This window comes from Aptenodytes forsteri, unplaced genomic scaffold (genome assembly GCF_000699145.1).
Source record: "Aptenodytes forsteri isolate BGI_AS27 unplaced genomic scaffold, ASM69914v1 Scaffold273, whole genome shotgun sequence".
Taxonomy (NCBI): Eukaryota; Metazoa; Chordata; class Aves; order Sphenisciformes; family Spheniscidae; genus Aptenodytes; species Aptenodytes forsteri.
The window spans coordinates 3,379,851-3,404,136 of NW_008795041.1; the positions used below are offsets into that span (position 1 = coordinate 3,379,851).

Here is a 24,286-nt window from a genome sequence, read left to right on the forward strand (position 1 = left end):
CCCACTGCTACAGGTTTGCTCGGACATAAGATTCGTCACATCTTACGTGACCACATTAGCTGAAGAAATACGCGGAGATTTATAGCAGGCAGTTTTGTTTCTGTAACCTCTCTGGGGAAGTCATTTGCCGTAAAGCTCTTCTCACAATACAAACATAATTTGGTTGATAAATGCAGTAAGTTCACTTCATTATTTTCATAGGCTCGCACTCATTTTTGTATGTGAATGGCAGTTGGTTTATTTTTCAAAATGTTTGCAAGTCTCATGAGTTTCGTAAGTTGTAGTGTCAATAAGTATCCATGCAAAAGCACGTTACTTGTTCTTTGTTATTTGTATTTGTTCTTCTTCAAAACAAATCTAAAAAAACCTATCTAGAAAGGGAACCATATGTTGGAGATGTTTTACATAAATCATTTTGCTAATGCTAGTGATACAGAAAGCAAAATGTGGTTTTTATAATGATAAGGAAAAATAATTTTACTACCAAAAAGCAGAATTTCTAAACTCTTAATGTGCACCTACACCAATAGGAAATATTGTACAGTTAGTTACTATCTGTAAGAGTCATATAGTAAAATAATGAGAAAATCTATTTAGAAAAGCCCCCCAAGTGCCTGTTAATTATATTCACCTTCAGATAAATAGGACAGTGTATGCTACCACTTACCTTAAGAGGTCCTAATGAAAGGCTGTTCATGCACATCATGACTAATCCAAACTGGGACAGTGAAGAATTACCAGTGTTTGATGATAGGCCTATAACAGCTGCTACTGAATAGCCTTTTCAAAAGTGTGTCTTATTAGCAGGGTTTTTTTTCAGAAATAATCATCTTCTAATGCAAAATTTAGTTGTATTTTAGGTACATAAAAAAGTCCTGTCCCACCATCTGTCGAAGGTAACACAGTTCTTCCACAGACACAGAGGACGTGTCCCAGCCAGCCTCGGCAGGGTGTGTGGAAGAGCGGGGTATACACATCCACTAGGTAACGCCCTTGCCTTAACTTCAGTAACACTCCTTTATTTCATAGCCACCTTGTTTCATGGAAGGGGAAGCTTCTTTTGCCGAAGCCTGACCTTTGAAACCAAACTTCCTGAATTTTTAGAGCTAAAGTCATATGAACAACATCCGTGAGATAACAGGATCTCCTGAAGCTGCAGAAGTGACACACATGAGGCAGCAGTATCCTCTTTCACTTAGTGCCTTTTTCCAAACAAATCCAAGACTCTTATTTTAAATGCTGTGACTGTTTGTAGTATAAACCAGGATGAAATGTGAAAAACATTCCCTTTTGCAGTCTACTGAAGTCTCCCTTCCCTCAACCCCACGAGTCCTGAAATGTGCTGGTTTGGCCTTTTGTTTGTCAGGGTTTTGGTTTTGGGGGTTGTTTGGTTTTTTTTTCATTTTGGTTGTAGAATCAAATGTTCCTTATTTTAAACAATAAGTTATGTAAAAAATTCTTTCAACTGCTATACTTAGGATTTAGTTATATAAACTGTTTTCCTCTCCCTTCTTCTTCCTCTTCTCCCTGTTGACGCACAGAGTCCCCGGGAAATCTCAGCAGTGGAGGAGAGGCTGAACTCGGTTTGAGTTCCCTCTAGCATTGCTCACCCTCTGCCTCTCTGGAAACTCATTTTCCAGTTGCTGCCGTGGGTGGAGTAAATGGCACCGATGTTTCCATCTGGGATTCTTTCCACCTTGTGCCTTCTGTCACTGAGACAACATTTCTGCTCTCCCAGACCCTTTGTGATATGCTCAAGAGTAAAAATGGCAATGCTTGATATTTTCCTTCCTTTTTCATCCTGTCTTCTGGAAAAAAAAAAAATTCTCTTTAACAAGGGATAAACAAGTCTCACCAGTTAAATTGGATTGAATTTGTACATCTTTATATTCTGCACAGTTGAAGTCTTTCCCAAAGTGTTTTTTTTAACAGCAAAACATCCCCCAGCTTTTCATATCTGGGATCTAAAACCACAATGGATTTCAAGATCCATGGAAAGTTTCATTTTTTATTACAAATAAGTGTAGTAGACAATATAATAGGGTATGTACTGAGAGCGGCCGGGCTTTTGAACTGCCCTGTGTGCAGAGACTGCACATCCACACAGAAACTCTAAGTAAACAACTTAGCTGTATGCTGTTTATTCCGCCTCTTTCTTTCTCTTTTCTTTGCTAACACAGGTCCACAAAGATTCTCGAGCCTAGCTTTTGGATGTATGTAATGTCAGTGTGGTTTCAAAATCACATGATTTCCTAGCTCGGTATCTTACCCTTCGCCCAACATTGCACAATGCTGGATTGTCGGCTAGGATAACGAAGGGAGCCAAACTGTGTTGTGCCACCTCTTTTTCTATTTCATGCACAAGTTGCCAACAGGATATTTTTCTGTGTTTGTAGCACGTTTGGTGGATTTGGGGCACATTCTTTGCTTCCTTTCTCCTCATTCATGTGACCCTTTTTCAGTGCTTCCAAATGAGCTAATGTCTCTTCAACATGGAGGAAACCAACCCAAGCTGGTTAGGATGTGTATTGTTCTCTTGTCCTGTTTGTGGGGTTTTTTTTAATTGGTCTTTGTTCTGTTCTGTTCTTTTTTGTTTTTGTTTTTAAAGCATATCCACAAAGAGAGAATATATAACTTTCTGCCCTGAATACCTCTTTTGCATCAGGGATGGATATTTTAATGGAGCAAGGTGTAATAGCAGAACAGTGCCATGTCTCTGTCCTCACGAGCATAGCTGCATGAGATTAGAAAAGCTCTATAGTGCTGCAACTGTATGCCAGATTTGCTATTTGCTCTTGTTTGCATGATAGTATTTCTAATATACTAATATGATATGGAAATAATGGCACGTCACAGTTCTTTCATCATATTGTATCACTGCTTTATCATATTAGGCTAATACACTGCGAGAGTTGATAGCACCTCTCCATGTCAAATGGGATCCACTTCTCTTGGCACTGAACCGATTGGACTCAAAGGTTGATAAACTTATCATTAGAGAATTGGCACGACGGAGACTCAACTTCAGCCTCTTGCAAGCAACCTAATGGCCTCCGTTCAGAAAGTCAGTTCTTCTTGAATAACTTTGGTGTTTATAACAGAGAACAGACCTGTTAAAGCATAGACAACCACATGCCTGGATATGAGGCCTCCAGGAAGGTGTCAAAGGGCATGGCCAGTCTTTTGAAGAATGCACCCTTTCCACAATGGGACTAGGCACAAAGTCAGATCCAGTCTACACGGAGCACATTTGCAGAAAATACTGCCCCCGCATGGGAGAACGGAAGGGGAAGAGGGTCTTGGCAGGGGAAGGGCTTTGATGTCACTCAGTTTTGTTCTGCAGACCTCGAGGAATTAAAGAGGGATTCAGCCATGGTAACTGTAAAATCCTGTTGCTTGTACTGAACTCCAGTGAACCCGTTCAGGCCAACCAGACAGAGTCGTGTCTTTTAAGCGTGCTTCACGTTAGTGAAGGAAGTCACCTTACTGTGTCATGCTAAACTAAGTGTATTCTGTCAAGTGGAGGTATGTACAGACCTTGCGGAGACTTCCATTTATCTAATGATTTGTAATGAATTACCAGAGGGTACACTGGCACTCCTTTGGATGATGACGGAGAAGATACCTCACGCTGAGATTTATTAGACTCTGCAGATAAACTCTTCAGTTCCTCTTTATCTTCTAGGACTTAAACATGCGAGTGATGCTGCCTGGCCAAGCAGGCACAAAGCATTCTCTGTATAACACCCAGACTCCAGAGGGCTGTTTTGGGGCCAGTATTTGTCTGGATGTCACTCAAAGTAGATTCAGATATTGTATTTATCATTATGTTCTGGGTCCCCTATGGGTTGATGTTTGCCTCTATCTCTGTGGTTAGAATGTGGATTTTCCTTAATATATTTGGCTAAGGGTGTATTGTAATAATGTTAATGCTAATTACTTGATATTTCATACTATCTTATGGGGAGATACTTTTAAAAAATGTATTTTGAAATGTTTTCTTTCTGTTTGCTCAATGTATGGTATTGCATTATGTTAATACCAATAAAATTATATATATATAGATATATATATTTCCCTTTTATAAAGAAGTAAATTATGCTTTTTTGCCTCACAAACAGGAAACGTGCAGTCATTAAAATTACATCATTCTGCCGAGGGCTGTTTTGGGGCCAGTATTTGTCTGGATGTCACTCAAAGTAGATTCAGATATTGTATTTATCATTATGTTCTGGGTCCCCTATGGGTTGATGTTTGCCTCTATCTCTGTGGTTAGAATGTGGATTTTCCTTAATATATTTGGCTAAGGGTGTATTGTAATAATGTTAATGCTAATTACTTGATATTTCATACTATCTTATGGGGAGATACTTTTAAAAAATGTATTTTGAAATGTTTTCTTTCTGTTTGCTCAATGTATGGTATTGCATTATGTTAATACCAATAAAATTATATATATATAGATATATATATTTCCCTTTTATAAAGAAGTAAATTATGCTTTTTTGCCTCACAAACAGGAAACGTGCAGTGAATAAAATTACATCATTCTGCCTTACAGCAGGTGACAAAGCTTATAATAGTTTTAATATTCTTTTTTGAAAAATAAAAAGTATAGTATGACATAAACTAGTTGGAAATTCATCGAAATGCATGTTTTGTGTTTCTGCTCAATGGGACTGTCACAAATCAGCCTAAATATTTAGCAATGTTGTTTTGGCATCTTTAATTTTTTCCAATCAAAAACATACACTGTATTGCTATTATTGATTACAAAACTGTACTGTCACAAATTTTTGCCTGTTGGCCAAACAGACAAACCCACTGAGGTTTTATGACTCTCTTGTCTGTAGGAATTGATTTTTAAATTTAATTTAGTGCTCTTTCCAACGCTTGGCAAAGGCAGAATTTATTTTTTATATAAGGTTGCCTTTGAAGTACCTGCCTCTGCCAGGGCTGATAAATCACTGCTAAGTACATAAAGATTGTGCAACCTGAAGGATATGTCATTAAAGCCTTGTTGGAATGGCCTGCAACCCCACCAGTCCTTTACATTCTGTCATTAAATTCCATAATTAGTCAGAGGTGAAATGTTTTGGAAAAGAATTAGAGAAGCAGAGGCAAAGATGTGACTCCAAAATGTCCTTTGGCTGCCATTTGGGGTTACGCTGATGGCTTGTTTGCCGCTCGTAGCCAAAGGCCAACATATATCTGTGCTAATATGAATTAGATCGTCTTCAGCTTCCTCCCTTTCTTTTCCCCACCCTTTCTAACATATTGTATTGAGTATCTTTGTTTTGCAGAGGCATTCAGAAGGGCTGTAATTAGCAGTCCCCGGCATTTAATTGCATACACATTTGTTAAATATTTTTCTGTATGCCTTAAAATAAAGTATAGAAAATGGCAGTAATTGTTTCTTTAATGAAGGCATTTGATTTATTCATGAAGTCAGGGTTTTTTGAAGGTGTTATTTTGGGCTTAATAAAGGAAATAAGCCAGCAAATTTTCAGTTTTGCCTTTGCGTAACCATTGTCTGTCAGGGCTGACGTTCATTTCCTTTCTCTTGTTTCTTTTGTGTGCAAACACATTCTGCCCAATGGATGGGGAACAGACCTTTCTTCTGTGACGACTCTCGTGCCAGTTTTGAGAGAGAGCTTTATGTTAAGGTGCATACGTGTTCACAAGTTCATCATGACATCTGATGACATGAGTAATGTCTAGAAAAGCCGCATGGTATTGCATTTCTCTCGTCACGGTAATAGCTTTTGTTCTCAAAGGTACTTTGAACTCTGTGCGGTGCTTACAGACCGTGGTGGTGTGATGGGCATTCAGCAGCTGACAGGGGGTGCTTAATATTTGGCAGTGTTGTGCCCTACAGAAGTAACATGTAAATCAGGGTGCAGATTAATTAGTCTGGAATCTAATCAGTGCAGCTATCATAACGTGCAATTACAAATCCAATAATAAATCTGAATATCTGAATAAATATGACATCTTCTGGGATAACATTTTCAGAAGTATTTCAGGCCCCTTTCGTAAATGCCTCGGGAGGTGCTTCCCCAACGGACCGCAGTGCATTACAGAGGTAACTGAGCTGGCTATTACATTAATCTGGCCCCCGCTCACTCTAACTTGCCGTGTTTCTTTCATGTTGAAAGTAGGATTGCAATTCCTAAGCGATGCAAGTGCTTTCGACAATTTCACTCTCAGTGTTACATTTTCATATAAATAAGCAAACTTGGGATGTAGCCTGAGGTAGAGTTCATTTCCTCGATGGGTGTTGCTCACCAGGAATACATACCCCTTCCGTTCAGGCTTGCTTTCAGGTATCAAGCCCATAAACCTTGACAGGTTTGCACCTTGTGCAAGCGTGACTGTGACTTGATTCTGACTGGTGAGTAATCTCGCTGGGTCCGTATCGTTTGTCAGCCTTTCACAACTTCGTGTGCTGTAGCAGCTTAGATTTGTGAAAAAATATTTTCCTGAAGGAGTAATTGCTTCCATATATTGCTTGCGAGATGTATCCGTAGAGACCTCCTCGTCCTATTTAAAAGTCACAGCATCCCCAGACATATAGCAGTTTACCCAGTTTGCTTCAGCTCCCGGCTTACCTCATAAATACGCAAAGTTTTTCATTGTTTCTGAACTGCGGGGACGGAGGGGAAGCGTACCATCAAAATGTAATTGCTCTGTTTATTTCCCTTCAACATTGGTAGCTTGTGGTAAAATTAAACAGCACTTATACCAATGTGTGGTACAGAAAAATGTCAGGATATCCTATTTCATCGTGTTAAAATTCTCCCGAAGAGTCACTAAAATACGTTCAGCAGATGAAGGTTAAACTGATGCCATCTTAGGCAACTTAATGAGTAGAGTACCGTGTCCAAATACCAAAGGATGCAATTATAACACTGCTGCCAAAAAGTTCTGCCACTGATCAGAGTTCCCTGTTACTTTGGGAAGCTTTGGAGTTATTTCATCTTCATTCTTATGCCCTCTCTGAAATCACAGCCCACCAATATAACCTCATGAAACAGCAGGGCTGGGAGCAAATGAGGAGCTTCTCCTGATGCTCATTCGAGGTGTGTAAGAGCTGTCAAGAGGCAGCACGAACAGAGCGAACTAATTATTCCCTTTGTCTGTGTTTTCCCTTCTCACTAACACATTAACCCATTGGCACCTGTACTTCATTGCTAAGTGGATGTTGAAAGTGCCTAAATGTTACTGTCAGCACAACAATGCAAGTCTGCAGGGAGAAACCTTGAGGATCGATTTTTTTCTAATGCCGAGTTTAGTGTCAGCTGTTTTTAATAAGCAATTCCACTTGCATGGAAAGCTGGAGAGAGGTGACTGACGTGGGCATGAGACTTCTAGTAAGACCAGTTCAAGTGTCCCATGAAGCCTGGAGGTTGAACATGCTTCAGCCTGCCAGCTCACAGACTGCAGTCTGCAGGGCAGCGGTGGCTCACAAGGCCATGACAAGGTGTAGGCAGCTTGTCATTGAAATATCACCAGAAAGGTGACCTCAGAGGAAAAGAGATTCGGAGGGATCCACTCATGCAAAAAGAAAACCACTAGTGCCATAATAGTTCACAAAAAGAATTAGACCTTTGGTGCCACAGCAAAGGTTTAGCACGTCTCAGGCCTTACAAAGGCTAGGGTTAGATCTTTTAAAAGCGGTTATGGTACCTAACTGCTTCCGATTGAACTTGGTTGTAGTGGAAGATGCCTGAAATACCTTTGGAAATCTGTCCTATGGGAGATGAGTTTTTCACTTACCTGCACAGTTCACTTTATTTCAAGAAACCTATTTATGCTCATGCATGTGAGAGGAGAGGCAGCCTCATACCATTGCATGGAAAACTCCAGCGTATTGCACAGCTCTGTTGTGTTGGTGCTTTCAGTGAACACCCTCTCTAGGGAATATCTTTTTTGCCTGCAGGTTTACATAATAGGACAGAATAGAAACTGTGTACAACTATCCCGGTAACCCAAAAATACTTCCTCTTTAGAGGAAAGAATGGTATAAAATGCAAATTTAATACTTGTTCTCTGATCCTCCAGCCACTAATGTTTCACCAAACAGACGGATCAAAGCTTGTTTTTAAACATTGCTCCTCCCTTCCTTGACACAAGACTTTGGGAAAATTCCTGCACTTTCAGGTACACGGGGCCAGAAAGGATGGAGGATTACACGAATCAGAAAAGGGCAGGCATTCCTTTGGAAGGAATAACAGAGAGAAAGGTTGCAAGGGCCAGGCACTGCACAAGAAGCCCCCAGCTTTTCTTCAGCTTGCTTAAACTCTTCTTCACTTGTGGAAAGCATTGAGATATATATATATGTGTATATGCATACAGAGAGAGAGAGAGAGAGATGCACAGGCATACTCACGTGCCCAGTCAGGCCTTGATTTTGCCATAAAGTGGCGTAGGAGATGACACGGGTTTCTACTTGTGCTTTAACAGGGAAATCTGCTTTATATTACCCAGAGCAGATGATTAGCAGCTGGCTTCCATGTAGACCTGAACTGCGTCTTATTGCACCTCCTGCCTGCTGTACCATTTCAGGCTTAAACACTGTGTTGCTTCTTCCTTTTCTCAGTAATCAGGGATGTGACTTGCAGCATTTTCCTACCAGGAGCTGACTTTCCATGCCACCGTGGCTCCCCCCATACCTGTGCAGGGGTGACCTCATGCGCAGCACACAGCTGTGCAGACACCATCTCCTTGTAAACCTTTCACTGATTTCACCATTTCGTTCCTTTTAGCTTGTAGTCTGGGGGGAAAGGAAATACCTAGCTTAGTCTGCCTGCCATCCATTCAAATGGTTTAAAAAATTACTGTAATTCCTGGTTCTTTGCATCATAAGCATTTGGATATGTCTCCCTCTTGTGCAGTTTGGACTCTTAACGATTAACCTGAACAGCAGCAAAGACGGATTTAAGCCTTGCACTGAGAAATCAACAACTACTTCTTTGGAGGATTTCTTCTTTCCCCTCCCCCTCAACACGGCTAAAACCTACGTCCACTCTCCTTCCATCCTTCTGCTTTTTCACCTTAAATATAGGGACATCCCTTTTGCCTTTCTCCTAACTGTTCCCCGGGGTTTACAAGCCCAGCCAGGCTGTTGGCCTCTGTGGTCTCGTTACGTCCCCTGCCCCTGCCTGCCCGTTAGCACACTTGGGCCGGCAGATAGCCTGAGCTGGGGCTCGAGAGCTTGTCGCGGGAGGCCTCCCTTCCCCGAGGGATCAGCAGACATCTGTCTGCTGCACTACCTACCAGTGAAACCATTGCAGGACCAGGCAGGTTTTGATAGACCTCTTAGGCTGGCACAGCCAACATGCTGTGGCACAGGAAGATTACAAAAATGCTTTGTCGGTCCTGGGATTGCATCACTTACTAGTTAGCTTGTGGCAGACAAGCTTCTCTATTCCCAACATAGACGCAACAGGGTCAAGAAGGCAAAGAAAAAAAAAACCCCACAACTCAGAGATTTGTGCATCAGGGCCTGTTTTATCTAGCTTGAGACCATTTCCCAGAGGTCAGGGATGCCCTCTGTTTTGGTGGAGCATTTACTGACACTCACAGAAAGTCTCTGGGAGGCTTCAGGTAGATGCCTCCCCTGTGTGAAAGGTGAAGCAGAAAGGTGTAACTCCCAAATCTTAGGGATTTGTAGGGGGGAAGTAACACGGCAGCTGTTTAATAACGTAATTAGTGATGTATTCTAACAAAATTGCCTCCTTAAGATCCTGAGAAAGCTGAGCTGAGCTGGTTCCTTTGCCAGAGAAAGTTAGCTCACCAAAAGAAATTAAAATAGGGGTTTAAATTTCAGTGGAGCCGGGGGATTTCAGTCTGACTGTTTGTGCCTTGTTCGCTCTCTGTCACAGACTTTGCAGCAGCTCGGCTTTCTCAGGATTTGCAGAGGGTAGTAATTTTGTTCAAATGCAGGGCTAATTGCAAGTAGAGGAGTGGGCATGCATGAGAGGAGTTGCACGGCGAAGGAAAGCGCGTCACTAAGCTGTAAAGGTAGCAAACAGCAAAGAGGATAGCAGAAAAACAGAGAATGCCATCGGGGCGGCAGCGGTGTCCATCAGTCAGGACGAGGAGTCTGAAGACAATGGGATGAACCTGGGTGGTGTTAGGAGGCACTGGCAAAGCACAAAGGGGCCTCAAAAGAGAGCATCAACTGTTCAAAAATCTGACCTTGTCAGCACAGTGGGTGACAAAATTTATGATTAACTGTGTTGTATTATCCTTGCATGGGCAGTTATGTGCACTTACAGTCCCTGGTGCAATCACTGGTTCCTCTGGTACCACACTGAAAGGGGAAAACCATGCAAGCTTCCAGTGGCTTGAGCTTTTACAGGGAAAGTGAGTCACAGAAGCACAGGAACCTCCACTGAAAATTCCTAGAGGTTATTCCATGTATTTAGAGCAGATTTATGAGAAATGTGTGCCTAGAGATTCTCTGTGTCCAGAGAGCGATGTGTTAGCCGGCTGGGTTGCGATGGTGGCCTCTGCATGGCTCTAATTCAGTACCATCTTCCTGAATCATCAGTTTACACAGACCGATCATCTCTTGATCCATGTAAATACCAATGTTAACTGTTTCTCTCTGGTCACTTTTCCCTCAAGTGCCTGATGTTATTATTTATTGCTCTTAGGATCTCGGTTTATAAGAGGGAAATAACGGAAAGATGAATAGCCCAACAGAGCCAGGAGGTGGTTACACTTAGTATGTCATGGAGCTCAGGGCATGCTCTTTTCAACAACAAATGACAGCACAGTGTAAGAAATGCCACCATTTTTTCCTGAATGCCAGTAACCCAAACCATTCCTGACCCCTGAGAGTTTCACCCACCCAGCCACAATCTCCAGCTCCCTCTCCTGGGAAAATGTAAAAGTAGATAAAAATATTTACGGCATTTTAAGAAGCGAGGGCAGAGTACAAAAAGTTCAGAAACTCTTCCTTGTGGAAAGCAGAATAATGAAAAATAATAACACACCATTTACTAGACTGATGTATTCTTTATCTCCTGAATTTAGTGCAAATGACTTTGCATTCACTTGACACAGCAGAAGCTTCATTGTTACAAAATTTAGTACCTGCGTATTCTTGTATTTGGAAGATACGGTTCTGAATTTAGATCCTGTGTGCTGCAGAGTTTATGCAGCTTTATTTCTGCTCCAGAGTTAGAGTTGTTCAGGCTTGGGTGGGGCAGGGGACAAAATTACTGCTTCAGCGAAGAGACACTTCTTTTTAACAGGATGTGGAAACAGCTACCTGACAGTGTATTCAGAGAAAGAGGGCAGCCGGGGAGATGCAACCTGTGACTCAGCAGCCAAGTGAGGGTGAAAAACAACCTGCCGTATTGCCTGCCGTTCTGAGGTCATCTGCAAATCCCATTAGGCCACATTTTCTACTAAAATAAGGCATTACCTGAGGCCTTACTCTTCTTTAAGGAGACAGCCCTGCTGTAATAGCATGACTCGCATACAAATCCACCAATTTAAAAAAAGAAAATATGTTTTAAGCTCAGCTGTATATCTAATCAAGTACCTCAGATGCTTTATGGTGCCAAGGGTTTCACCAACACCTACAGGAAATCAATCAAAGCCTTTTAGCAGAAGGGTGAGGGAGGGGAGATTCGTGTATAATCTCATTCCCGCCTACTGAGAGCCATTGAGAGCAGCAGTACCACCACCTTCAGTGTTTCTCTGGAAAATATTAAGGGCTTGGGATGTGTTAGCATGATGCCTGCCGCCCTCTCCCCCGCCCCGGGTGGAACAAGGTGGCGTCTTGCCCTGTTTGAGCTTCCCCAGCCTCAGCAGCAGCGAGACATTTAAGGGAAGAGACCCGCTGTTTTTCTTTGCTGCTCTTTCCTTTATAGCAAATCCTGTCCCCTTTTCTACACGCCGCTCATAGCTACAGCACTGAGGCGGTGACAGAGCCCGGGGGAGGCAACCCCAGCCAGGTGGAGATGATGTGCCAACGCGTTTCAAAGACCTGCCGTCAGTGCTCTGCTGCCTAACCCTGCCTGCATCCTGCCCCTGTAGTGCTGCCCCTCTTCCCATGCAGCCTCAGAGCTGTTCCCATTTGGGGCGAGGGTGGAAATCCCCTGTCTGCAGTCCCTCTGAGGCCCATGCTGAGCAGCAGCTGCCTGCCCGAGGAGGTGAGCCCTGAGGAGCGCCAGCCGTGTGGACCACCAGGCTGGCGGCACGGGGAGGGAGGCCAATGCAAGCCCCCCAGCCCGGCATTTGAACCCGCACAGGCCGTGCTGCCTTCCAGGTTCATTAAAGGCACTGGTCATTCAGGATTGAACATCAGGGTTGAACCCAAACGTTGTCCTTCGCCGTGGTGGGGACCTTTGGTGTTTCAGGAAGCCATGGGTTTTTGATGGCAAGCCTGGATATGGTGGCTGGTTGCTGGTCCAGGCTTTAGGTCACCCTAGAAAAGTAAATTCAGATGACATGGAGTCAAAGCACTGGGTCTCTTCTTCAGCATACTTTCCCTCCACTAATCCCCTGAGGGTACAACGTGGCAACGCTGCTGGGGAAAAGAGACCCGAGGAAACATCTTTTTTGCCTTGCATAACAAGGGATAAGAGAAGGAGAAAAACAGATGTAAAATACTCCCCTGTCAGATCAAGGTGTGTTTTTTTCCCTTTGCCCTTTAGCAAATCACTCCATTTCCCAGCTGTCAGACTGGTGGACTTCAGTGTTCAGAGAGATGAACTCAGAGAGAGATCCCAAACATCTGATGTTGTTGCTGCATGGAATTTTTAAGAGAGCATAAAAATCAAGACCGCGGGGGATTTTAACCAATCTTTAAGTATTCAGCTACTGAATGTTTTGCCCTTTAACACATTAGATGTTTTAATAAGAAAGAAATCGACAAGAAAGAGAAATGCATCTCATTTCTATTTTTCTTTAAATCCTAGCCACCCCTTACAGTGATGAACCCAGCTCTCCGAGCAGGGTAGCACACGATGGGATTAAAAAAAACATTAGTGCTTTAAAAACAGCTACCCACTAAAAAGGGCAAAGGAATAAACTGATGAGAGATATAGCTAGATTAGTTGATGACTGCAAAATTCTTTGACTGTGTAAAGATCTATATAAATGCAAACACTTTTTGTGGTGGGCTGTGGAGATTTGGGTCTCTGGAGTTCTTGCTTGAGTCTGAGGTGAGTAGTTGCCATACTGCAATGTATGGGCTTGAATGGGAGGTTGCCTCGGGTAGCTCCTGGTGGGCTAGAAATGTCACTTCTAAACACTAGCTGTCCTCCCTGTTGGTGCTCAATAAAAAACCCTCTAAACACCTGAGGAGACTGAGGTTCACTACTTGTGGGTACTTTAGCATGTGCTGAACTTTCAGCCAGTGGAGATGGCTATGTCTTGGTGCAGGGTCAGTCACAGGATAAAAGTAATGCTTGAAACCAAACGCCTTCCTACCAGAGCCTTCATGAAAGCATCCTGAGGACACAGGTACCTTGGGCCAGGAAAACATACACCACTGTGAAAGCCGAGACTGGGTGAGAGGGTCCCGAGGGCTCTGGAGACGGGTGGGAGGCTGTGCACAGGCAGTGGTCGGCTGCTGTGTGCACAGGTGGGTCGGTGGGCGAAGGGCAGCAGGGACAGAGCTGCCTGCCCCGCCGGCTGCCTGCTACCCAAGGGCTGCCCTGGCTTCTCCTGGTCAGCACTCAGCTAATCCTGGCACGTCACTGGCACTTCCCAAGTTTCTACAGTCATCAAATAGTCTCTGCGGGGGGAAACGGTGTGTGAGAAGTTGAAATGTTTTGATGCTTTCTAAACGAAACATTTCATATGCTCATATCAGAGTCACATTTCATCCCCAACCTTTGCTTGATTTTGTTTTTAGAGAAGCAAAATCTTTCTTTTTTATTTTTTCTTTTAAAAATAAAAAAAAAAATTCTGTTCCCAGTACTAGTTAGAACAAGTATTTTAAAACCTGTAATAAACAAATAAATAAATAAACCTATAATGGAAACAGCTCTGGTTTGGTTTGCCACGCTGCTGGGTAGGCTGTCATGAATGCGCTCTTACGTCCAGTCCGTAGTCTGCTGCTGAACCTTCAGGTCATAGTAGAGTGAAAAAACACCACAAGTGACAGTATTACTGACTATTGAACAACACTCCTGAGTATCAAAAATAAGAGCCAAAAAGAAGTGGACTTTTCTAGGAAGGAAAACGACATGTCATTCCAAGGCCAGCATTGTAAACATAACCTTGAATGCCGCATCAGCGCTCTCGGCCTGAGATCCAGTCCCCGATCACCTTCCTCAGCAGGGTGCTTCCAGGGCTTCCTTTCCTTGTAATAACGACGTCACCAGCATATTTAACTGCAATACTAGAGATGCGATTTCTGAAAGTATGTCACTGTAATATTACTACACCTTGCACTATTTCTTTTTTTTTTCTTCTGTCTTTGCGGGTCAAGACTTTACATTCTTGAAAGTTTTTCTCCCTTTCTCCTGGAGGCAATAGTTAGCGAGAAGGAGCAGTTACAATCGCAGCACTTTTTTTCTGGAACTTAGCAGGTGTGAAATGTTCTCCTTATGATCTAGTTAAACCTGTTAAACATTTTGCGAAGCTTTTTGATAGATCTTCGTGTAATCATGTTAATGATACATTGTTCCTTTCTCTATTTTTTCCTTTTTTTTTTTCCCCTTTTTCTCCTTACAGTTGAAACGATAGAGGAAAAAACAGCAGACTCCTTGCAAGATTTGTACAGAGCCTTGGAGCAGGCCAGCCTGTCTCCTTTAGGAGAACACCGGATTTCCACTAAGCTGGAGTATAAGAAATCTTTTGTAAAGAGATGTAGCGATCCAGTAGTCAATGAAAAACTGCACCAGCTGCGAATTCTGAAAAGCACTTTAAAGGTGAGATGAAAGAGGGAGGAAAAATCCTGCCCCAGGGTTGGATCAGACGGTATTGTATTCGGAGATTAATTGTGCGCAGCTGGAGTCCAGGCTGAACCTAGTGTGCAAAACAAGCAAGGGAGACATGGGGAAGCGCTGTTCGCAAAGCAGAGAAAAATGTGCCTTGGGAGAGCCGTGGAGGTGAGGGGATCAGTTTTGATTTCTGTGCAGATAAAAATCTCAGTTAGCTGCTCCTCCTCCAGCTAGTTTAACAGAATTTGACGCCAAATTATCAGAGGCGACCTTAATCCCTTTATTGTCCCTGAACATTTTCATTTACCAAAACGCATTCACTCAGTAATTGCCGAAGTCTAAAGTAAAGCAAAGCCAGCCTTTCAGAAGGGAGCGGTACCTTTTACAACACTTGATTATTTTCCGATTGCTGAGCTTGTCCGGGAGGAAACTGTGTGCTTGCTTTCTGCATAAGCTGATAGGATCATTGTATTTAATCAGTAGGAGTGATTAAATAAATAGATAGTGGTAATGATGGATTTGAAGATTTTTATGGTTATTCTAAATGTACCACAGCTCATTTAGCCTCCCTGTCAGCTTCTTTGTTTGTTACAGCAGTTTCAATTCTGTCCTGATAGAGATTTCGGAAAACAAGATGCTGGATTTCCACAGGGACCCTGTTAACTATATTAAATTACCACATTTTAAGTCACTAGATAATTGTACAGTGGATTTCATAACAGCTTTCATCAAAGAGGGCTTTATCAACATTAATTAATTTAGTTTTCCATCACCTAGAGAAGCATTTAAGCAATATTATGTTCATGCTGTGGAGCTCCCACCCTGAAAAAATCTTACTCATGCTTAACTTTCTGCATGGTATCATCTCATTGAAGGCAACTGCTACTTGTAGCATTATCTGGGTATGTGAGTCTTTGCAGGATTGGAGGCTGGCAGAAAAGGACAAGATATACAGGCTTTCCACATGACTTCTACAAGCGTGAGAAACTGAAACAAAATCACAGTACTCTCAGACACGTCGGGGTGGCAGGAGGTTCACTCTGTATCTGTGCTTTTGCACCATGGTGGGATCACTCATACCAAAACTGTGGTTCAGTATGGCTTGCTGCCATGCTTAATTGTCTTTCTTGTTAGCATTTATTGATACCTGAGCTACATTATGCCAGTGGCTTCCTACAAATGGAATTGCTTTCCTCCAGGGAATTCCAAAAACAGCACATCCCCTTTACCTGGCGGATGCCTGTTTTCATGCTTCTCTGGGACTTCTTTCTTTTGGACCAAGCAAACACAGTTTGTTCATTCTCTGTCCATGAGCTGTATTTTCTAAACCTGTCGCCATTTGTGTTTGGACCTTGATTGGTATAAATCATTCTTAAAGTACAGGACATCAATAATTGAAAACACAATGGCAGCAAGTACCAAAGACAGATAATTGCTGTTTCTTGCGTACAGCAACAGCGTAGAGTGACACGTGCCTGTTTTGCAATGGCATCGTGGTAACTCATGACGAGTTTCTAGCTCCGTTATAGCCCAGAGCTCCACTTCTGCCATACTGCTGGTAGTCGTATCTACCGGTAGCTACTGCTGTTACCTCATCAGTTATTCTTGCTTTTTATCAGTGCCTTTGATTTCTCCTTCCTGAATGCTCAGCCAATTGCATTGGCCTGTTGGAGTTGGTGTTCTGAACTCTCCTTCAATTTATCCGAATTATTAGTAGCCTGAGACAGCCCTCCAAATTGCTTCTAGCTCTTGTTGTCCATAGGCTCTCTATTCTATCATCTAAGTCCTTAATGAAAGACCCCTCTGCTCTCTTTCCTGTGACACAACACGAAATCATTCTGCTGCCAGCGAGTATGAGCTACCTGGCTGGTAGTGCGGAGGTGTGGGTACCAGCCACAATCAGCGAGAAGCAGGTTATGGTAGTTCAAGCAGAGATATGGTGATCAGGAGTTCCCATGGTTTCATTTCCACTGGTCATTCTCGGCTTGCACCTCCATTTCTGAAAATGAGTATTCTAGCACAGTGTTAATTAGCTACTGTTTGCAAACCATGAAAAATACTTTTCAACCTACTGCTTATGGGTGATGCCTCTGACCCTTCTGACCCTCTCCCACCAACACTGGGCTGCCACAGCTTAATATTTCCCTTTGACATGCTCCCCAGAAAGATTTGACATACTCATAGTATGGACATGGAAAATGTGAGTTAGCAATGAGGAGCATGAAACCCGTCTGGCAGGGAGGATAGAGGGGAGGTTGCTGGTGACCACACGATACCTACGCAGAGGAGTAGTGCTGAAAACCTGCGTGTTAGCTGTGTTTCCAAGGCTTAAGTCTGTTGCATCCAGCTTCCACCGCTTGCAACAACCGCGAGTGGCTACGGGTTTATCAGAGGCTTACTCTGACCCGTACTGGCTGCCTGTCATCTCTTGATAAACTAATCACTGGCCAGTGATTATGATACAGCCACATCCCCTGCCTCAATGATGGGTAAGGAGATACCAGCAGCTATGTTAGATTTTACCCATTTCTGCCTTCTCTTTGCCACCGCAGTGGTAAGAGGAGGTTGCAGCCCGCCAGCCCATCGCATACGCTGGATCTTTAATGAAGATGAGTTATCATTAACACAGGGGTCCTTCCACAAGCCTTTGCAACGTAGCGCTCAGATGTCCCCATGACAAGCCTGCTAAAAAAGGCTTAGCTCTGCTGGCAGGCGAGAGGCCATCTGTCTGCATCCCACGCACCCACGCAGTATTTCTTATGCTGATCAAGAAGAGCAAACAGATGGCACTTTGTCGTGTGAAACCCGTCTTGAGAAATGCAAGCAGCTAATAGTAAACAGTACAGGGCTTGCTTTTTCTTGAGCTGAACGAGGGGCGAGGAGGGGGACTAGGGACTATTTCTGAGGATGCTGGACAAGGCGAGGGAAGCCCTAGCCCCACCGGGCGATGTGTGATGCCCTGTAGGAAGGGCTCCTGTTTGCAAGCGGACGTATAGCAGTCAGATGGTCCCCCTGCTTGTAGGGTCTCCGTGGCTTGAGTTTGCTCCCCCTGTTCTCTCCTTCCACCCACGTGATTGATTTTGCCAGTGACTCATCACTCTCATTGACTCTTTGCTTGTTCCTTTTCTCTCACAGGCCAGGGAAGGAGAAGTAGCCATTATAGATAAAGTTCTGGATAATCCTGCCTTGACATCTAGAGACTTTCAAGAATGGAAACAAATGTACCTTGATCTCTTCATGGACATCTATCAAAGCAGCACCCCAAGGGACTCTGTTAATGGCTCGTCTGAGGTTGATGCACTTATAGCCTCCTTAGCGCACACTCACTCGTACATTGAAACGCATGTATAAAGGTCTCTCTTTTTGTCCATTAGCTACACTCCAGCCCTTTACTTAAGTGCATAAAGTAGTTTTTATATCAATATGTGGGAGCTCTAGTAAATTATATTTTAATGTTACTCAGCTGTGTGAAATAAACCTCCAATGGTCAACGATACCATGTCTTTAATGAGGATTTGTATATTTTATATGCTACCACTGCTCTGCTTGTGTTTACCTTCTGTGAAATAACAAACATGATCTTTAGCTATTAAAGTATTTAAAAGCATTTTTGGAAGACTGTGGCCTTCACACAGGAAGTTACACAAACTAAGTGTTTTGTTATCGAAGGTCACTTTTACAATGATATTTTATACTATATAATTCCAGTATTGCATTGCATTTTTGGAGTGCAGGTACTATTTTGGTGGTGGGAGAAACCCAATTTTTATACTGAATGAGAAACTCTAGGAGTTTTCTTAAATAACAGGGAAAAAGTGTAATGGGGTGGTTGTGTTTCAGTTTTGTCAAACACACAAAAGGGTGAAAATCGGCAGACAGAAATGACTAACGTGAATTTAAGTATCAAAAGGTTAGGTCTTATTTCCTTGTGCTTTTTTAAAGCCTGTTGCTAGGGTTTACCACCAGTGCAAAGGGATGCTGGTTTGTATTCTAATTAAGACCAAATGATGTGTTATTTGTCTCTTAATCACATTTGGTTGATTTTTTAAAAAATTAGTCATGGTACTGTGATTTATGCTGCTTTTGCACTGAAGGTATCAGTATGATGTGCAGATTTTGCAAAAGAGAAAATGTAGACTTTGAACATCCTTGATAGTGGCATTTTTCTTGCCCAGAAAAGCAGCAGTGGAAAAGGTTCCCGACGAAATGCTCCGAATCTGAGAGGCTTTGAAAATCCCCACAATAGAAAAGGAATGAATAGGATTTTTCAAGTAGTCGCCTATGTGTTTTCTGAGCTGTGAAATTTGGCCGTATTGTATGCAGGGAAAATGTGTGATGGGAGCAGAGCTGAGCACAGAACCTGAAAAATAACTGCGGAGTAAAAAAGCCTCTGGTTTGCTTTTGAAGGGGAAGGGATGTCTCTGGGTTCCGCCGAGTTCACAAGCCAATTAAAATGTTTTAATCTTCCATGAGATTTGAGATGTGCTGGAGGCAACCCAGCGAATACGAGTAGCAATAGCTCCGTAGAGTTAGGCAGATACCTGGAATAGGAAAGTGGGAGGGGAATCTTAAATCAGGTATTTACTTTTTATGGGCTTGTTTTCGAAAGGTGATCAGAGCATGACAAAATATTTCTGCTGCTTTTCAGTACTTTGCTGCATAAGTTAGGACTCACGACATGATTTAATAATGCTCATGTGAAAGGGAAAAGCCTCCTTTATACTTTTTACAGTGAGTTGTACTCTTTACCAACTTTAGACTATTGCCTGTGCAGCTCAGTGAATGTACTTTAAACTTTATGAGCTCTGATATTTCCCGGCAGTTATATCCATGAAGGGATGAAGGAAAGAATGGACAGATTCTTTTCTCTCTCCTTCTTTCTTTTTATTCCTCCCTCTTTCTTTCTTGTTATTTGATTGCATATGGATTGCAAACGTTTTGCAGATTTTGCACAATTGTACAAAAGAGTGGCCTTTCTGCAGCCCATTTTCAGTAATCCTATATTCAAGTTGACATGGATGACGAATCATGTATTAACATTTGTATAGAATCCTGGATCCAGTGTAATATTTGTACCATTAGAAGAAGATTGTTTGTATAAACTGGACATTTATTTACTGCATGGGTACTGACTTGTATATTAAATTTGTGAGGTTTTTGTAAATTTCTCTTAAAAAATGCTTGACTTGAAATCAATTGTGCTGTTGTTCCAAGCATTTAGATTCTCTTGCTATTGTTTTACTGGACCAAAAGTAAATATATTCATATAAAAAACTCTTTATATCTGATGGGTGTATATGCACATTGTGTAGTTGATTCCTTGTCAAAACCAAGGCAGTTCAGAAGACTTAGATCTGTTGCTATGCAACAGCTATTCTGCCTGCACTTTACATTAGTAAAGTCAGCTTGATTGCTTTAAAGGTGAAAATTAAACGTTACAGTTTTTTAAGCTAGTCTAGTGACAAAGAACATGTGTCCTATCCGTTGTGCTGCCTTCTTTTAAGACTATTAAATGTTCTTCTATATATATTTTTATTGTATTAACTCTCAGCCTAGAAAGGGAACACTGTAAAATGAAGTACAATAAATTTAACTTTTAAATGAACATTTGTGACTCGAGATTCAATTTACTCCACCCCAAAGTGATTCTGCGGCATCTGACCATTTTGCCTGCATGTCACAGATCCACGTACCTTAAAGTACCCCCATAATCTGTGCCTTCGAACTCTGCCAACGTGGGCAAGAAGAAGTAAGACTATTGCTGTTTCGGATGTAGGCAGACACTGAATAAAGACTTCTGAGCACCTTCAGTTACCTCCCTCCCCATCGTCCTCTTTGATGAAAGCAAACCTTTTCTGACTGCAGGATTCTCTCATGTGCTAGTTCAACATCTATGAACAATTTTACCATTATGACCGGGCACAATAAAGCAGCGTATGCTGCCGCGGTGAGTATCAAGGCATTGGTTACAGCAACTCCTGTAACATGTTTTTTAGAGTCTAATAATAAGCATACCCATTCAGCTCTGGCCATCTAAACTAACACAAGGTTTGGATACAAAAGAAATGTACTGTACCGGTAGTGCGCATCTTTAAAATAACGCAAAATAAGCATCTGAAAGGCATGCTACAACAAAGGCCACTCGGAGAGAAGTGGCTTCTATGAAACAGTCACTGTTTTAACTTCTGGCCATAACTGAGTCTACATACCAAAAAATCCATGCTTTCTGTCCAGTAATTTCATGCTGGTTAGCTAAGACATTCTTGCCTAGTATGTAGCATATCAAATAATACCTTTTCCTTGGCAGTACTTATTATTAGTTCTCGTAGGCATCAATTTTCTAGTCTTTATACATCTCACTTTCATTTTGCTTAGCCGTAGCATGTAAAAATTCAATAGCACTTACCAGCTGGGAGAATTACTTCTGATTAAGAAGACAGAAAAGGTGGATTATGTTTTTTAACCTTTGAAAAATCTGACTTGCAACACCTATTAATTGCTATCTAGGTATTATTCTTCAAAAGTCAAGGATTATGATTCTCGCTCGTCGCCTTTACGTGTGCTACTTGCTACGTCCTTCCTCAGTGAGATCAGCTTCCAGCTCTGTAAATCCCAGCACCTTCTCCCATGCTGGAGCCAGACTTTCTTGCCTGTTTCCACCAAGCGTTTGGCTTATCAAAGCAAAACCTCCACTCTGTCACGTTCAGTGCCATTGCAATTTTCTTCTTCTCCAGGACCCCCCTGATGGCTCATCTCCTGGGATGATTATTCCGCAGCACCTGAGCTCAATAGTTTGGCGGCCTCTTCTGCTGGCTGTTGCCGTCCCGCTCGTCGGCCAGTTCAGGGAGTTGCAGCACCGCGCACTGCAGCCCACACCAAGGCAAGGGGGCTTTGCAGATCTCTTCCCAGCCATCATTGTCGATGTCGTAGCCAACCACGTCTTGCGTGGGGACTTCCTGTGAGTTTTGCCATTTCTTTCCCCCGATAAGAAGAGCCGTTTCCTCTACCACTGCCAGGCCATAGCAAAATCGATCATACATCAGTGGTCTTAACCGAGTCCATTGGTTTTGATCAGGGTCGTATCTTTCTATTTCAGAGAATGGTTCATATAATCCTAAAAAGGTGAATATGGCTTCTCTGATTGTTGCCATCTGATGCCCAAACCGAGCAATGCTCATGGGGGCTAGTTTCATCCACTGCCCTTCAAGCGAGCTCAGAGAATATACGTCCTTGCTTGTGTTGGCTGGGTCTGAGTACTTGCCGCCCGAGATGTATATAGTATTCTTGCAGATGGCACTGGCATGGCCATGTATCTTGCATGGCAATTCCCCGGCCTTCGTCCATCTGTCCCTGCTGATGCTGTAGACTTCCACAGACGAATGCAGCGACCCATCCTCACCCCTTCCACCAATGGCAAAGATATCCTTGCCTAGGACACAACAAGAAAACTGGCATCTCTTTTCCAGCATGCCCGTGATTTGGGTCCACGTGTTAAATCTCGGATCATAACGATGGACCTTGTTCGTAACCGATAAGATCTTTTCGGTTTTAGCATCACCTGGGGCAGCACTTTCGATTTCCCCACCCAAGACGTAGAGGAAGTTCTCCACCACGCACACGCTGTGGTTCTGCACCCTGTCCTGCACCTGCGTGAGAGCTCGCCATTTGTGATTGTAAACGTCGAAGGCCACCACATCGGTGACGAGTCCCTCGCTTGCTGTCCCTCCCCCTAGCAGAATGATCCGAGTTTTCTGGTTCCTCAGCGTGGTGGACTTATCCTGCAGGACAGGCTGTTTGAAAACAGATGTATGGTAATTTATTGCTTTAATGATCAAGCACTTAATACCTGCGGAGAGAGGCACTTCTGACTGTGTGTAGGTTTTTCTCAGCTCTTCCACGGGGATGAGGCCGTACCTTATGTGTTCTAAAAGGCTGCTTGCGTGAGCCAGCCTGGATTTATCCTGCTTCAACCACAGCAGCACAAGATTCAGCAGGTGGGTTTCTTTCACCATGGGGAGATCTGGTGATTCAACTGCTGCTAGCAAAGACCTGAAGTTCAGCTCGAGCAGTCCTGTCAAATCCAAGTCCAGCAGCTTCCAAAGGTTATTGACAATGTATTTTTCTGTTGCTGCTAAGGCATCCGGCAGGTAGAACTTCCTGGCCACGTTGGCGGAGAAGCAGCAGTTTTCCAAGGCAAGATTGTTAACTAAGTACTGATTGCACAAGCCAATAGCATCAGTCACTTGCAAGTAGCTTGCAGCTTCCAAGGTATCCTCCAGGCTTTCAAAGGAAAGAGGCAACAAGGAAGTGTAAATGAAATCCAGGACATGCTGGAGACCGGTGGGTGAGACAACTTGCAGGTGAATTACACTGGCCTTAGACTCTCGGGTATAACTTTTGAACATGGCTCGGAAATAGTCGCTGGAGCACGCCAACAAGGACTTGTGTGCAGGAAACTCATTTTCCTTCACTTTCAGCAAAATATCGCACAGAAAGCCCTCTGATCTCAGGGTCTGGTACTGGGCGAGCACGGCGGTGCAGTGCGCTTTGCAGTAGGACAGGAAGTAGCTCATGGTAGGCAATGCAACGCTTTCCCCTTGAGTTGTTAAAGCTAAAATGCAATTAGATATTGAAACAGCTGCCCGACTCAACAGCCATTGCTTGAATGCCCACCAGACCCCCAGCTGTTAGAGAAAAACCCACCCCCCCAAAAAAAAAATCAGTCTCTTGCCTGGCATAGGGGGACAGTTAGTAGATTTGTAGTGAATTCAATGCATTCCTTTATAGGAAAAACAGCTGAATGTTGTAACAGCTGTAGGATGCTTACTTTTCTCGCCTCTGTCGCTTGTGCAAGGATGAATGGTCCACGGTTGTGCTGAGCACTTGCTTGGCTGGCCATCAGGTGACAGATGAGGGAGCTAGATGACAATCCCAACAAATGACACTTCGTGTCTGCTCAGCCGTCTCCCTTGACCCTTCTTGGTCCGCAGGCAGATCAAATAGATCCTCTCTGGCTGCCAGTGCATGGCTCTGAGCAGACACAGATGAGAAGGGAGCGCTGGCTTTTCTCCTCTCTTGTTTGTGTTTCAAACTCAGATAAGTTTAGACCTCTCCACCCCTGGGACAGTAGCTCCCTTTTTGTCCTCTTTTCGCACTCCCTTAGGAAGCCTCAGCCAAAGATCGAATCAGCGCCCGGGGATTATTGCATGAAAATTTTCTAAGCCCATAACTCTTTGCCCGGCAGGCACTAAGACAACCAAAATATCATGATTAGTCACTGGTTTGATTTGACATGCATTTCTGGGCTCTTTGCTTCACATGACACCGCCATAACTCACAGCTACCAGAATAGCCGCAGGGGCATCCCCCCC

At 43.1% G+C, this 24,286-nt stretch overlaps 2 protein-coding genes across 2 annotated transcripts in view; one reads left to right on the plus strand and one right to left on the minus strand.

Moving 5' to 3' along the window:
• The window catches only part of CNKSR2 (connector enhancer of kinase suppressor of Ras 2), a 205,549-nt gene extending 187,276 nt beyond the window's left edge, over positions 1-18,273 (plus strand). The window contains exons 23-24 of the mRNA XM_009276936.1: positions 14,707-14,903; positions 18,051-18,273. Of these exons, the coding sequence (XP_009275211.1) occupies positions 14,707-14,903; positions 18,051-18,266 (413 nt within the window). The 3' untranslated portion in view covers positions 18,267-18,273. The remainder of the gene's footprint in view (positions 1-14,706; positions 14,904-18,050) is intronic.
• A 3,387-nt stretch (positions 18,274-21,660) lies between these two features.
• Positions 21,661-23,944, minus strand: KLHL34 (kelch like family member 34). The gene has a single exon (XM_009276896.2). The coding sequence runs from the start codon at positions 23,486-23,488 to the stop codon at positions 21,701-21,703; it is 1,788 nt and encodes a 595-aa protein (XP_009275171.1). The 5' UTR covers positions 23,489-23,944; the 3' UTR covers positions 21,661-21,700.
• Between the last annotated feature and the right edge of the window lie 342 nt (positions 23,945-24,286).